Source organism: Mirounga angustirostris, unplaced genomic scaffold (assembly GCF_029215605.1).
Source record: "Mirounga angustirostris isolate CCGP_5_RB_7025 unplaced genomic scaffold, mMirAng1.0.hap1 SCAF_16, whole genome shotgun sequence".
Taxonomy (NCBI): domain Eukaryota; kingdom Metazoa; phylum Chordata; class Mammalia; order Carnivora; family Phocidae; genus Mirounga; species Mirounga angustirostris.
The window spans coordinates 56,265,998-56,281,229 of NW_026991724.1; the positions used below are offsets into that span (position 1 = coordinate 56,265,998).

The 15,232-nt window shown below is 53.9% G+C and overlaps 1 protein-coding gene and 1 long non-coding RNA gene across 5 annotated transcripts; one reads left to right on the top strand and one right to left on the bottom strand.

Moving 5' to 3' along the window:
* Positions 1-387: 387 nt before the first annotated feature.
* LOC123856156 (uncharacterized) lies at positions 388-10,410 on the bottom strand. Its single transcript, XR_010408259.1, has 2 exons — positions 10,339-10,410; positions 388-9,756 (listed from the first exon to the last, which is right to left on the bottom strand). It is a non-coding gene; the product is annotated as an uncharacterized LOC123856156 (long non-coding RNA).
* On the top strand, positions 7,334-14,541 carry MYADM (myeloid associated differentiation marker). 4 transcript variants are annotated; one of them, XM_045892266.3, is made up of 3 exons: positions 7,334-7,478; positions 10,635-10,710; positions 12,097-14,541. In XM_045892266.3, the coding sequence occupies exon 3, from the start codon at positions 12,099-12,101 to the stop codon at positions 13,065-13,067; it is 969 nt and encodes a 322-aa protein (XP_045748222.1). In that variant the 5' UTR covers positions 7,334-7,478; positions 10,635-10,710; positions 12,097-12,098; the 3' UTR covers positions 13,068-14,541. The 4 variants fall into 4 exon arrangements, with proteins under 4 accessions (XP_045748222.1, XP_045748221.1, XP_045748223.1 ...); XM_045892265.3 differs by lacking the exon at positions 7,334-7,478 and adding an exon at positions 8,736-8,774; XM_045892267.3 differs by lacking the exon at positions 7,334-7,478 and adding an exon at positions 8,790-8,808.
* The last annotated feature ends 691 nt before the right edge of the window (positions 14,542-15,232 follow it).

A 15,232-nucleotide genomic window follows, 5' to 3' on the forward strand; every position in this document is an offset into this window, starting at 1 on the left:
TCAATCTTGGTTTCGGTTTAGGTCATGATCTCAGGGTCCTGGGATGGAGCTCCAAGTCGGGCTCCATGCTGGACATGGAGTCTGTTTAAGATTCTCTCTCTCGGGCGCCTGGGTGGCTCAGTTGGTTGAGCGACTGCCTTCGGCTCAGGTCATGATCCTGGAGTCCCGGGATCGAGTCCCGCATCGGGCTCCCTGCTCGGCAGGGAGTCTGCTTCTCCCTCTGACCCTCCTCCCTCTCATGCTCTCTGTCTCTCATTCTCTGTCTCGCAAATAAATAAAATCTTTAAAAAAAAAAAAAGATTCTCTCTCCTCTCCCTCTGCTCCTCCCCCGCTCGCTCTCTCTCTCTCTCTCTCTCAAAAAAAAAAAAAAGTATTACAAAACCACACTGAGTTCTGGAGAAATTTATTATCCAGCAATATGTGACTAGTACAGAGATGTACAGAAGTTGGTGAATCTGAGAGGAAATACAGGAAGCAAACATGACAGGACTTAGGGGTGTCCTGGATGTAGGGGCTGAGGTGATCCGTGATGACTTAGCATTCTGCCTTCTGCAACTGGATGAGGGCTGGCGATACTCACTGGTGGTGTGTGCTGTGTGTTCCTCCTTTTTGGAGGAAAGGTCTTCTGTTCATTGTAGATGTGTTGAGTTTGGACTTCTGTGTCATCCGCGGGGAGGCACGGGGGCACCTGGAAACACACATCTGGAGCGCACAGATCTGGGTTGCAGTCTATTTCTATGAGTTGTAGTCTATTCCTATCAGTAGTTTTCCCCAATTTCTCTCCTCTGTAATAGAAGGTTTATCTGGACATATGTCTCCCCAGCTGAAGACTAGATTCCCCCAGTCTCCCTTATAGCTCCGCGTGGTCATGCAGCTAAGTTCTGGACAATGCAATTTCAGGATTACACCCTCGAAAAGAAGGAAGAATGCCAACCTCTCCCTGTTCCCCTCTTCCTGCTGGAGGCAATGCCAACATAGGGGTATGATCTGGATCACATGCTGGATCCCAGACAGAAGCCCTTGTTGAAGCAACAAGAGAGAATGGTTCCTCGAGACGGTGGAGGTATCATATCAACCCTGGATTGCTAACTCTTGGACTGCTAGAAGAGAGAGAAATATATCATTATCTTGCGTAGGTCTGTATTGTCTAATACGGCAGCCATTGGCCACATGGGCCTGTTGAACATTGGAAACGTGGCTAGTGTCATATGTTGAAATTTTTGATGTATTGGATTAAATATGTTGTTAAGATTAACCCTTTCCTTCTATTTCATTTTTTTTTAATATTTTTTTTTAATTTTTATTTATTTGAGACAGAGAGAATGAGAGAGAGAGAGCACATGAGAGGGGGGAGGGTCAGAGGCAGAAGCAGGCTCCCTGCTCCGTGCGGGACTCGATCCAGGGACTCCAGGATCATGACCTGAGCCAAAGGCAGTCGCTTAACCAACTGAGCCACCCAGGCGCCCCTCCTTCTATTTCATTTTAATGTGGCTACTAGAAAATTTAAAATTGCACACATGGCTCACATTATTGTTTTTATTGGTCAGCCCTTGTTTCAGCCACTGATATCTTGCCTTTGCTCAGCTAGGATCTTCACTAGTACATGGGTTGTTTACCCATTGGTTCCACCCGAAGTCTGGTGTGTATGGGATCCCCTAGCAAGAGTGGGTCATGAGAAGAGCAGGGGCTCAGGAAGAGTTTTGAGGAACTCTAGTATCAAAGGAGCATGAGCTTACAAAGGAGTCAGAGAAGGAGCCCAAAGAGGCAAAAGGAAAACCAGGAGAATGATGTGCCACGTAATCCTAGAGGACAGTGTTTCAGGTTGGAAGGAGATACCAACAGCATCAGTTATCCATATTAGTTTGCTGGGGCGGGGGGGAGAGGGTCCATAAGAAAGTACCATGGACTGGGTGATATAGAAATTTACAGAATTTACAGAAATAAACAGAAGTTCATTTCCTCACAGTTGTGCAAGTTAGAAACCCCAGATCAATGTGCGATTGTTTTTTTTCTGAAGTTCCTCTCCTTGGCTTGTAGACTGCCATCTTTTCTGCGTCTTCACATGGTCACAGCGTGGTTATACCCAATGCCACTGAACTGTACACTTAAAGATGATCTAAAAGGTAAATTTTATGTTACGTGCACTTTTACCACAATTAAATATAACTATCATTTTTTGAAAAGTCAGTGAAAGATTCTTTGAGTGGGAGATACTGACTATCCAAAAAGAAGATGGATAGTAATAGCAATAGCAAGGGTATGAGGAGAAGGATGTATTTAAAAATCACAAAGCGGGGCGCCTGGGTGGCTCAGTCGTTAAGCGTCTGCCTTCGGCTCAGGTCATGATCTCGGGGTCCTGGGATCGAGCCCCGCATCGGGCTCCCTGCTCCGCGGGGAGCCTGCTTCTCCCTCTCCCACTCCCCCTGCTAGTGTTCCCCCTCTCACTGTGTCTCTCTCTGTCAAATAAATAAAATCTTTAAAAAAAAAATAAATAAAAATAAAAATCACGAAGCTAAGAAGGATTGGCATGAGGTAAAAAGAACAACTCTGTACTTGTTAGAGGAAGGTAGTCCTGGAAATAGAGTCAGGTCTGTGGTTTTAGGAGACTGGGGGACTTCCCAGATGATGTTTTCTATCATCTCTCAAATAAAGGAGGCAGGTCATAGGCTGAGAATGGGAGGGGGGAGGGCTGGAGGCAGAAAGTGTGTCCGAGATTGAAGAGGATAAAAATAGTGCACTGGTCACCATGGAAACGAGGATGAGTTGACCAGGTGATAGCAGTGGGACTGTGGGCAATGTTGAGAGCTCATGGAGGGTTCGGCCACCACATATTCATGGTGGAAACATTCGGCACTGTAAGGTGACTTTCTTCAGTAACGCTCAGTTGCTTAGGGATAAGCTTGGAAAAACAAAACGAAACCTGATCGATGGGCTAGTTCTTCTCCAAGACTGGGGCCTTACAAATACAGAAGGGCAGGGGCGCCTGGGTGGCTCAGTTGGTTAAGCGTCCAACTCTTGATTTCAGCTCAGGTCATGATCTCAGGGTCTTGAGATTGAGCCCCATGTGGGGCTCTGAACTCAGCGGGGAGTCTCCTTGAGATTCTCTCCCTCTCCCTCTGCCCCTCCCTGCCTTTCTAAAATAAATAAATAAATAAATAAATAAATAAATAAATAAATAAATCTTAACAAAACAAAACAAAGACAGAAGGGCAAAGGAGTGTTAGATGCCTAACATGACAAGAGTATTATTGAAATGATGGACCCTGGAATCATACCCAAAGGAAAGAGAGGGTGGGCAGATGCGGGTTCATATCAAGTTAAGAAAAGGTCATGGTGGAAAAAAAAAAAAAGAAAAGGTCATGGTGGGGGCTCCTGAGAAAGCAAGGCAGAAGGAGGAATGGTTGAGGTCAGAGGGGCGTGGAAAACTGAGCAGATGATGGAGTGGAGAGCACCATCAACGCTGCATCTCCTCTAGGTGCCTCCCAAAGGCCTTCCCATCATGTGGAAAATAGAAACACGATGATATTTTTACAGCTCATTGAGGTAAACAGATAAGCCTGCCATAGACAGAGGCAATCAGGCCACTCTGAGGGCTGAGGAAATCAATGTCCCCCAGCCCACCTATGACCTGCTCATGGGAAGCTCTTTAGAGAATGTCAGAAAACCATGTGGAAAATGAGGGCAAGTGACCGGGAGGTCAGTAGATGTGACAAAAAGGTGGTATGGCCAGAGAACAGGCTGGGGGGCAGGCGGACTTTGTTTCTCTCTCTCTCTTTTTTAAGATTTTATTTATTTAATTTATTTATTTGAGAGAGAGAGAGAGCATGGGGGGCAGGAAGAAGGGCAGAGGGAGAGGGAGAAGCAGACTCCCCACTGAGCAGGGAGCCCTATGTGGGGCTCCATCCTGGGACCCCGGGATCATGACCTGAGCTGAAGGCAGATGCTTAACCAACTGAGCCACTCAGGTGCTCCAGGGGTGTATTTGTTTCATTGAAGGCAAGAGAAAAACACTTAAAGAAGTTGCTTTGGGGTGCCTGACTGCCTCAGTGGGTACAGCCTGTGATTCTCGATCTCAAGGTTGTGAGTTCAAGCCCATTAGCATAAACTCTCTCTTAGCATCAACTCTAACGTTGAGTGTAGAGCCCACTTAAAAAAAAAAGAGAGAGAATGAGGAGGAGAAGAAGAAGGAGGAGGAGGAGGAGAAGAAGAAGGAGGAGGAGGAGGAGAAGAAGAAGGAGAAGAAGAGGCTGAAGTTGCTTTGATAGGGGAATTTGATTTGCTGATTGTGGAATACTTCCACAGGACTTAAAGCAAGGGTTTCTGAGGCTTTGAGCAGGGAGGAGCTGGAGCAGGGTAGTGGTGACTGAGAGCCAGCATCTAGGAGTCTCCCGCCTGTATGGTGCCGGAGTCATGGGTTTCCATCATCTCAAGAAACCCAACCTCTCTGGGGAAAACTGAGATCTGGACACACAGGACCCTAATGCCCCTCGTTCTTCCCCACTTCCACAAGGTTCACAGCTGGGTATACGGGACACCAGCAGGGTAACTCCAATTGCAGCTGCTATTCCAGGTGCGAACTCCCTGCTGGATGAAATCAACCCAGCCCGTGGCATCTAGAATGGCCAATCCATTTATCTCTATCACAATAGACAGAGGAACTAGATGCAGTTTGCTTTCATTAGGGATGGTGTAGTAGCTAAATAGTAGCCCCAGAGATATGTCCACATCCAAATCTCTGGAACCTATAAATGCTGTCTTATTTAGGAAAAGGGTCTTTGCTGATGTGATGATGAACTTAGGGATCTTGCGGAGAGGAGATCATCCTGGGTTATGGTAAATGTCCTAATATCCTAATAAGGGGTGGATGGGAATATTTGAGACAGACTGAAGAGGAGAAGAGAAGGTGCATAACAACAGGGGGTAGACACCTGAGTGATGAGGCCACAAGACAAGGAACCCACAGTTACAAGAAGCTGGAAGAAGCAAGGAACCCATTCTTCCTTAGAGCCTTCAGAGTAAGTGAGGCCCTGCTGATAATTCGATTTCAGATTTCTGGCCTCCAGGATGGCGAGAGAATAAATTTCTGTGTTCTGAATCACCGGGATTGTGACGATTGTTACTGCAGCCCGAGAACAGTAACACAGGTAAACAGCAATATTGTCTTACCTTCCCCTGGGGTTACACTAATTCTCTATTTTTTTAAGATACTTGAACCACATATATGATCTAATGCTGATAACACCTGAGAAGATAAGACCTGAAAAGCAGGACGGAGCAGATAGATATACTGTATGTCTTATTAAGACACACACATGCCAGAGCATGGGAGATAAACACCATGAAAATCGGGAGCCTGTCGCCTCAAGGAAGTTACCTGAGAATCAGGTAGTCTGATGACAGTGGGAATATCCCATTCAGATGAAGTTACTGCATCTCAAGCCCTTTGCCACTAACAAATGAGATAAAATCTCCATGAGAGGAGGTATTCCTTAGCCTGCTTTGTGCTCACTCATAAATATTTGTTGATGAATGAATGCAAGTTTCAGATGGACCTGGAGTATGTATGGAAAGATCCATGTGATATTGATGGAACAGAGCTCCCTAAAACCCTTGTAATTCCTTTTTTTAAAAAAATATTTTATTTATTTATTTGTCAGATAGAGAGAGAAACAGAGAGCACAAGCACGGGGAGCAGCAGAGGGAGAAGCAGACTCCCCGCTGAGCAGGGAGCCCGATGTGGGACTCGATCCCAGGCCCCTGGGATCATGACCTGAGCTGAAGGCAGACGCTCAACCGACTGAGCCACCCAGGCATTCCCAACCCTTGTAATTCCTGAGTGGTTGGGGTGAGAGGAGAATCTTTTATTCAATATAAGCCCCTTTCAATCCTACCTGAGTTTATGCTAATGAGATGAGTCACGGGGAGCCCCTAGGTGGCTCAGGATGGGGGCTGACTGCCAGAGAAACCAATCCTGTGATTGGAAGGTTGGAATTTTCAGCCCTAAGCCCTGACCTCCCTGGAGGAGATTGAGCTTGATCATGGATAGCCCATGATTTAATCAACCATCCCATGTAATGGAACTTCCATAAAATTCCTAAACAGGTTGGTAAATGCATCAGGGTGCTGGGAGGTGGTATTTCCACATGGACGCTCTCCATCTCTCCTTCCATACTTTGCCCTATGTGTCTCTTCTATTTGGCTGTTCTGGAGTTGCATCCTTTGTAATAAATCAGTAATACTAAGTAAAGTGCTTCCTTGAGCAGCGCTGAGCCCCTAGCGTGGTAGGTTTCCTAGGGACACCAGCCAAACACCTGGTCACCTGAGAATTATGTTGGGCTCCCACCATCATGAATTGAGCAATGACTTTTTCCTCCCTGGAATAATTAAATCTGGGTTTTATTTGCTTTCCTTTCCTTACCCACTCCCACCAACAGCAGCATCTGTGTACCCACTGAATGGCCCTATTCACCATCATGTTGACCCACACAATATTGCTTCTGATCAAGGAATTCCATTTATTAGGAAGTGGGTGGGCAGGCCCATGTACCCCATCCCCCCAAAGCAGTGAGCTTCATAAAACAGAGGTATAGCCTGTTTGAGAGTGCATTACAGTGCCAGGTTGGAGACAACATCCTTGGTGTTGGGGGCCGTCCTACAGGATGGGCAAACACTCCGAACCAGGGGCACATGCATGGTGCCAGATTACATACCCAGGAACCCTAAGGTATCACTTCTCAAGATCACACCCAGTGACTCATTCTTTCAATATTTGCTTCCTCTTCCTGCTACCCTGAACTCTGCTGTTTTGGACTTTTCGTGCCTAAAGAAAAACATTTCCACCAGAGAGTACAACATAGTAAATTGTGTGGGTGGAGGCTACCCCTGGACTATTTGGGGTATCTGAGTGCCGCTATGGGGGTCAAAGAGGGTGACTGACTGGGGCAGGAAGCGGGAGAGAGATGCCTCTGCACTGGGGGCCAAGGAGGTGTCTGAGTGGAACCCGGGGACCACGCCGGAGAACCTCCAACTCGCACGGTGTCCTGACTCCTTAGGCAGGGCCGGGATGCCTGGCTCATGGAGACCCCCTCCCCTATGCAGAGCACAGAAATGACAGAGAGGGTCTGTGCCTATCCCCTTTGCGGGGGCACAAAAGTGGGCAGGCACGCTCCTCATCCCTCCCCCCCATGCCCCCCCCATACTGCCGAGCTCACCGATTCTAGGCCCCCCAGCCCCTCCCACCTCCGTAGGGCACGCAGCCTGCTAGACAGGCTCCCGGACCCCTTCCCACCACCCCACCCCGTCGCGACTCGCGCGCCTTCCACCCTAGGGCTGGGTCTCAAAGCCTCCTTAGTTGTCCTCCTGGAAGGCACCCAGCAGCGCCCCGTTAGCTCAGCGTCGCGGAGCGTCCGCAGCCGCCACCAGGCCCCGCCCAGAGGCAGCCGCCAGCAAGGCCGCACCGGGGACGACTGCAGAGCGCGGTGAGTGAGCAGGGCCAGCAGGGAGGGACCCAGGCGTCCCGGTCCCCGCCCCTACCCCGGGCAGGCATCCCGACCTTCAGCTTCAGCTTGCTTCTGGACTCCGTCCCTCAGTTTCAGGGCCCCCGAGTCGCCCTAAGAAAGGACCCCGCAGCCCCTCCCTGTTGTGGGCCTCGGGCAGACCGGCGACTCGGGCCCCTCCCTTTTTGCAGAAACCAGGAATCTGAAGCCCCCTGCCTCCCAGCCCGGTCCTCATCGAGCTCCTGAGCCCCTCCCTCAATCCGGGAACCAGGAATGCAGGCCAAAATATCTCTCCGTTCCAGACCTAGGAGGCTCGGCTTGCGCCCACATCTGAGCGGATGAAAACCCAGGAGTCTGAGCTTTGATGGCTTTTTGCGCCAAGAATCTGGGCCTCCAGCCTAGGCGTCATTTGGAACCTGGGAGTCCGTGCCTCCGACTCCCACCGCCCTAGATCCAGGCGTTTTGCGATCAACAGCCCTTCCCCTGCCCCCATCGACTGTGACATCTGGGACCCAGGAGTCCCGCCCACCAATCCCTAACACCGCGAGTCCCAGTATAAATGAAGATTTGGGGACCCAGGAGTCGGGGACCTCAGCGCAGAAACCCCTTAAAGCCTAGAGATCAGCAGCCTCAACTATTTCGCCTTTCAGAGACCCTAGCCCACAGACCCCATTAAACTGAGAGGCCTAGTCTCCCAACCGGCTGCCACCCAGATGTCCAAGATTTCATGCGTCCTGGAAGAGCGGGGCTGGAGCAGACGGGGAGGGGAGGGGGCCGGAAGGGAGAGGGAGGATTGAGTGAGGTGAGACTGGGGTGGGGGACCTGGGCGGGGGGCTCCGTCCTAAACAGACGCTAAACAGAGGGGTTGCCATGGCAACGGCCTTCTCGGGCCGCGCCTGGAGACTGCGCGAGGGCCGAGTCGGGGAGGGCAGCCCCCAGGAGCCTCCACACCGCCAGCTGTTGTGTCTTCCTGTTTTGTCACCACGGCAACAGTGACCTCAGCCCTCCACCCCCACCACTGGCTTGGCTGGGGAGGCTCGGTCCATTGTATCCGGGGAGGGGCGTGGTCTTTTCTTGGCCCCGCCTCGGGGGTGGGGCTGGGATACCCCGGCTCGGGGAGTCCCTATCTCAGCCCGAAACCCGCGCTCCCGCCGGGTCCCCGGCCCCGCCCCCGGCCCCGCCCCCGGCCCCGCCCCAGCCCGCTGACCCCACCCAGTAAGCAAACCCTTACAGTCTGCAGCTGCCGCCTCTGCTCGGCAGCAGCCGCCTGCGGGAGAGGTGAGGCTGCGGAATCCCCGGCGTGGAAGCCGCGGTCAGGATTCCTGGGTGCACAGGGTGGGAAGGGCTGGGGTCGGAAGTGTCTGACTCTCTAGAAAGACTAGGGCATGGAGCAGGAGTCGGGTTCTGGAGAGGACAGGGCTTGAGACCTGCACTCATACAGGTCATCCATCTGAAAGAGGAGGGGAACGGGGGTCCTGAATCCTGCGCGTCTGAGGGAGGAGGGGCTGGGAGTCTGGACTCCCGGGTCTGAGGGAGGAGGGGCTGGGGCTCTGAGTCCTGGGTCTGAGGGAGGAGGGGCTGGGGGCCTGGACTCCTGGGTCTGAGGGAGGAGGGACCTGGGTGTCTGGGCTCCTGGGTTTGAGAGGGATGGGAACCCCTCTGTGCTCTGGTTGAAAGGGGCTGATACCTAGTAGAAGAAGGTCTTCAGGAGGGGAGGAGCTTGGAGTTGGGAGTTTGGGTTTGGGAAAGAGAGTGGCCTTCCCCGCTCCCCACCCCTTCATTCCGGGGACAGAATTCGAACTTTGGGCCCCAGAGGCCAAAAAGCGAGGACTGGGAGGCTGGTGTCCTGGGCGGAGAGAAGCCAAGGCTGAGGCCAGCGTCCTTGGGTTGCTGAGAGTGGAGGCTGGGGTTTAGGGACGCGATTCTCAGCCTGAGTGATGGGGTGTGGTGTTTGGCGTGGAGGTGGCGAGAGGGGATGGGCGTGGCCGGGGGAGCCCTTAAGCAGCGCGGAGAAGCCGGAGCGGTGTGTCCCCTCTCCGGCTGTCTTTGGCTGTGCATTCCTGAGTTCTGATCTCAGGGGGCGGCCGGAAGCCGGGCGGAAGGAGATGGACCCCTCCCCTCCGGGTGGTCCCTGAGCTACCCACCTCCTTCCTTGAGGCACTTCTGGAGTTGTGGCTCGCGCTCTTCCTCCTTCCCTGCTTGGGACCCAGCAGTACCCGCTTTCTAGAACGCCAGAGTGTAGGCCGGTCCCGACTTCCTCCTAACGGGTTTTCAAAGGGCGTGTGGGGGGAGGAGGTGGCCGAGTCCCGCGTAGCACCTCCCAGGTGGCCCGGGAGGCCCAGCCTTCGCCCAGGGACCTGACTTCCGAGGGGTGGCGGGAGGTGTGGCTACTAATCTCTGGACTGGATTCCAACATCGCAGTTTCCTGCTTCGAGGGGGTCGGGGGGGTTCCGCTGCGCAAACCCAGGGGTCCGGCTTCCTAGCCACTCGTCTCCCAGAGACCCTCTTGGGGTCCAGGCTCCCAGCCCCTGCTCTAGGGACCCAGAAGGACCCTGAAATCCAGGCTTCAGGCCTCTCGTCCTAGGTGGACCCTCCTCTCCGGAAATCCACGAGTGGGGCGGGCCCTCCCGGAGGCCCGCGCGGGGCGGAGGCCCTAGCCCCGCCCCCTCCCCCCCCCCCCGGTCCCGCCACATTCCTGATGGCTGGGATGACTTGAAGCCCTTATAAGGCCCGGAGACGCTGCGCCCGGCCTGGCCGTCCGCCCCCGCAGCCGCCGCCCAGGGCCCTCCCGCCCGCCGGCCCCGCGGCTTTCTTGGGCTTGGGCAGGGTTAAGATCACTCACACCCACGCCGGCCCGCAGGGCGTGCACTTTTACCGGGTTCCCTCCATTCCTGCCCCCGCCGTTTGGGGACTGGGGAGGAAGAAGGGGCTGGGCTTCCCTGGGGTCACCTCCGGGACCTCTCAGGCTCGCGGCCAAATCCCCGCCCCCGCTGGGAGGGCGCCCGGGCTGCAGAGCCTGGCCGCGAGTTCTGGGCGAGTCCCCGCGTTGGGCGGGCTGGTGGCCTGGGTCCCCGTAGGGCGGAGCCGGGGCCGAGTTGGACGCTGACTCTCTCTCCCTCCCTCCTGTGTTCTGACTAGCCTTTTCCAGGTGTCGGACTTAATCCACCTCCAGAGCCGGATCTTTCTCGGTCGGGGTTCTCGGCAAAGACCGCAGGTGAGTGAGCCTGAACTCCGTGTCAGAGGGAAGAGGGGCTGGGGGCCCGGACTCCTGGGTCTGAGGGAGGAGGGAGCTTCCCACCTAGACTTTTGTGTCAGAGGGACGAACATCTGGGGACCTGGACCTGTGTACCTGGGAAAGAAGTGTGTCGAGGAACTGGGCTCCTGGGTCCTCAGGGCCTCTTGCAGGGACAGCTGGGCAAGGTTAGAGCCTGTTCTGCTGTCCTCTAGGCCCTCCTGTGCCTGATCCTGGAAGGAGGAAGTTTTATTTCCCTGCCGCTAAGAAAGGCCTTCTGAGCCTTTTAGGGGTGGCAGCTGAGAGATTAGATGTCCTAGGGCCTGAGGGAGGATTTGGACACCTGGTCCCCAAGAGGCTGGGCCCTCTATCCCTGAGGGTCTTTAGGACAAGGAGGTAGAAGTTGTAGGTTCTGGAGGGACAGAAGAAAGAAGCTGATTTCCCGGAATACAGGTGTCTGGTGAACTCAAGGCTGAGGACCCAGAGTCCTGAGGTCTGAAGCTATGTAATCTGACGTGAGAGGCCTGGAGATTTAAGTGGAAGGGGCTGGGGCACTGGACAGTCAAGAATCTGGAGCGCTGAGTTTTTTGGAAGCTGGGGAACTTGGAGGTTGGGCTCCATGTGGGGGAGGGGCATAGGCAGGAGGAAGCTCAGTGTCCTTGGGGGCAGTAGTCCAGAACCAAATCCCAGGTGGGATTCAGATGGAGGGCACAGACCCTTGATCTCTGAGGTGGGGGGTGGGCATGAGAGGGCGTGTTCCCGAGAGTTCAGACCCAGTTCCAGAGATAGGCTGGGAGGTTGGAAGCTCTGATCACATGTGGGTCCCTGAGAACGTTCCCACTTGGAGGTTGGACTCTTGAATGTCTGGAGGCTGGAAATGCAGGTGGATGCAGGAGCCAGGGGTGCAGAGCCCCTGGTAGCCAGAGGGAGCAGGTAGAGCTCACGAAGCGGGGCCTCTCATTCTGACCATGGTCTGGGAGGTTTTAGAGCAGAGTCCTGAGTGGCTGGGTAGCTGAGTCCCTAGGGGAATGAGGGCAGCTTTGAGTGCCCCGGGTGGGAAGAAAGATAGATGGTTTTGTAGTTGTTGGGTTGCAGAGAGAGGAAAGGAGAAAGACGGCCTAGACTCTTGGGTTCTGACACGAGAGGTAGAAAACCCGAGTCCAGAGGGAGGAGGGGGCTAGGACCTCGGTAACCAACTCATCCCCATAGGCCTGCAACTGTCCCACTTTGAAAACTGAAAAGCCTGCACCCTGGGTTTCCACCCCCAGCTAGAGTCCAGGTCACTTTGTTCCCGGGGGAGGAAGGGCTGAGGGCCTGGACTCCCACGTGCGGAACCGTTGGCGGACACTTCCTTTCCCTTCTTCCCAGCCATGCCGGTGACGGTGACCCGCACGACCGTCACGACCACCATGTCGTCATCCTCAGGCCTGGGCTCCCCAGCCATCGTGGGGTCCCCTCGGGCGCTGACCCAGCCCCTGGGCCTCCTCCGCCTGCTGCAGCTGCTCTGCACCTGTGTGGCCTTCTCCCTGGTGGCCAGTGTGGGTGCTTGGACCGGGATCATGGGTAACTGGTCCATGTTCACTTGGTGCTTCTGCTTCTCTGTGACCCTCATCATCCTCGTGGTCGAGTTATGCGGGCTCCAGTCCCGCTTCCCCCTGTCCTGGAGAAACTTCCCCATCACCTATGCGTGCTACGCTGCCCTCTTCTGCCTGTCGGCCTCCATCATCTACCCCACCACCTACGTCCAGTTCCTGCCTCACGGCCGCTCCCGGGACCACGCCATCGCCGCCACCGCCTTCTCTTGCATCGCTTGCGTGGCTTACGCCACCGAAGTGGCCTGGACCCGGGCCCGCCCCGGGGAGATCACCGGCTACATGGCCACCGTGCCCGGGCTGCTCAAGGTGCTGGAGACCTTCGTGGCCTGCATCATCTTCGCCTTCATCAGCAGCCCCTCCCTGTACCAGCACCAGCCGGCCCTGGAGTGGTGTGTGGCCGTGTACTCCATCTGCTTCATCCTGGCGGCCGTGGCCATCCTGCTGAACCTGGGCGAATGCACCAACATGCTGCCCATCTCCTTCCCCAGTTTCCTGTCGGGCCTGGCCCTGCTCTCTGTCCTTCTGTACGCCACTGCTATTGTTCTCTGGCCGCTCTACCAGTTCAGCGAGAAGCACGGCGGCCAGCCCCGTCGGTCATGGGACGCGAGCTGCAGCGCCCGTCACACCTACTACGTGTGCGCCTGGGACTGCCGACTGGCCGTGGCCATCTTGACGGCCATCAACCTGCTGGCTTACTTGGCTGACCTGGTGTACTCGGCCCGCCTGGTTTTCGTTAGGGTCTGAGGCTCCGGCGACGGCGACGGGAGCTCTCAATTCCCTCTTGTCCGCAGAGGTTTCTTTCCCACGCCCTCATTTGCTCTTCCTGGCTCCCTCTCTCCTACCTTTCTCATTTCCTCCCCGATTCATCCTGCTCGTCTCTCTGTTCCTTTAGCTCCTGCCTCCTCTCTCCTGTTGCTCTCGCCTTTCCTTCCTGTTTTGTTGGGTTGCCCACATCCTGTTTTGCCTGTTTGCCTCTTTCTGTTTTCACCTCTTCTTTCCTACCTGTTTGTTTCTCGGCTCTATTCTGGTCCTCTTGTTTGTTTTCTCATCTGCCTGTATCCTGGCCATCTCTGTCCTGGTTTCTTTCTTCCGATTTCCTTGGGAGCTCTGAGACTTCTTTCTTCTCTGCCACCACTCCACTGTCCCCCCACCTCCAAAGGTGCTGAGCTCCGCGTCCCACCCCCCTCTTTGCAGCTGTTCATACCCTGGGCCTCCCGAGGGGCCTCATTGCCAAAGCATGCCTGCCTGCCCTGGCTGTGCCTTAGTTGGTGTGTACATGTGTGTTTGTGGGGGTGGGGGTGGGTAGCTAGGGATGGGGCTCCCTTTCTCCCAGTGGAGGGCGGTGTACAGCACATGTCCCCTTTAATCTCTGGAGGCCAGTGATCTCCAACGGGCATGAGGCTTAAAGCACAGGCCTTGGGTCCCCAGGCCCTGCCCGGCCCCCAGCCTCACCTGAGATTGGCTCCAGAACTTTTGCCAGGCTTACTGACCAGAATTTTTGCCAGGCTTACTAAAATTCCACTGCCTGGAGGTCATCTTAAAGGAAGTAAAGGGTGAATGCTTTCCATCCCAAGTGCTGTCTGGGTTATCGAAAAAGTGGCTAGCAAAGAACTGCATGGTCTTAAGGACAACTGTCTGAAGTATTTATAGGGGCAGGGATGTGGCCCTCCCGCCTCTGTTAAAAACAGCATGGACTGCCTTTGCTGGGAGAAGAGGTTGGCCACTGCCAGCCTTAAAGGCAATGTGAGCCTGGGTTTGTTTGGTTGTTTGTTTTCTGTTTCTTTGTTTTTTTTTTTCCTTTTCCTGGTCACGAGGGCAAAATGTACTGGGTGGCCCTCTTCTAAAAGGGAAGTTTCTTTTCAACGTCTTTTTCTGGGGGGGTGGTTGGGTTGGGTAGGTGGGGATTGCTGTTGCCATAGTCAGAAGAATTGAATTGCATTGCTTGAGTGTGGTACACACACAAACACACACACACGTGTGTTTCTGCATGCTCGTTCCTTCTTGTAGCTGCTTCCTGCTTCTCCGGGACTCACACGCGTAACGTCATATATATAAATGTATAAATATATATTTTATTTTTTTTTTAAATTCCCTGGAGCTTCTGATTCCCATCAGTCCCCGCTGTCAACCACAGAGGGAAGACTTGTCCGTTTCCTCACTCCCACATCCATAATGGTTTTGGTTTTTTTTTTACATCAATATAAAGATAAAAGAAAAACTGTGCTTGCTTTATTGCTGGGGAGGAGGGCTCCAGGAGAGAGGGCAAGGTCCAGATTCTTGGGTCTGGTGGAAGAGGGAGCCTGGGGCCAAGAAAACTTTGGCCTTTGGATCTCCCAAATTTACTCTCTCAAGCCAGGATAACTAGTTAGGATTGAAATGGATAAGATTTGTCCCTCCTTGGAATCCAATGAGCATTTCAGAAATACAGTGTCCCCATCTGAGTGCAACGTTTCTTCCCAAAATCAACTCCTTGGGTTCCTCATCTCAGTAATAGGCTCCCGAGCCTGCAAACCCAGGCTCTGGTTCTTCCCATCGGCTCTGTCAGTCGCTCACCAGACACTGTCTGTCCAGGCTCCTGACCCAGCTCAGGTATCATTTTGTTTGTTCTGAGCCCCAGCCTCTTCCTTGACTAGCCCACCTCTTGCCCACCCTGGCCCCAGGGGGATGCTTCTAACCTCTGACACTGCCCTCCCCTGCTCAAATCCATATCTGCCTACAGGTGATACCAGGGGCCTTCAGGATCTGACGCTGCCTACATGCCCACCCTCCGCTCCATCCTACCCCCAGTTCCAAGCTCCCTGACACAACCTGTCCATAGAAGACCTTGATAAAGAGCAAACGAATTACGCCTACAATGAATCTGTCCCAGAGAAGGTCCTGTTGCTTGAGGAGAATCACAAATACATAAA

What these genes read in the sequence shown, in the direction of transcription:
- MYADM (XM_045892266.3), top strand. Translation starts at nt 12,099, where the DNA reads ATGCCGGTGACGGTGACCCGCACGACCGTCACGACCACCATGTCGTCA.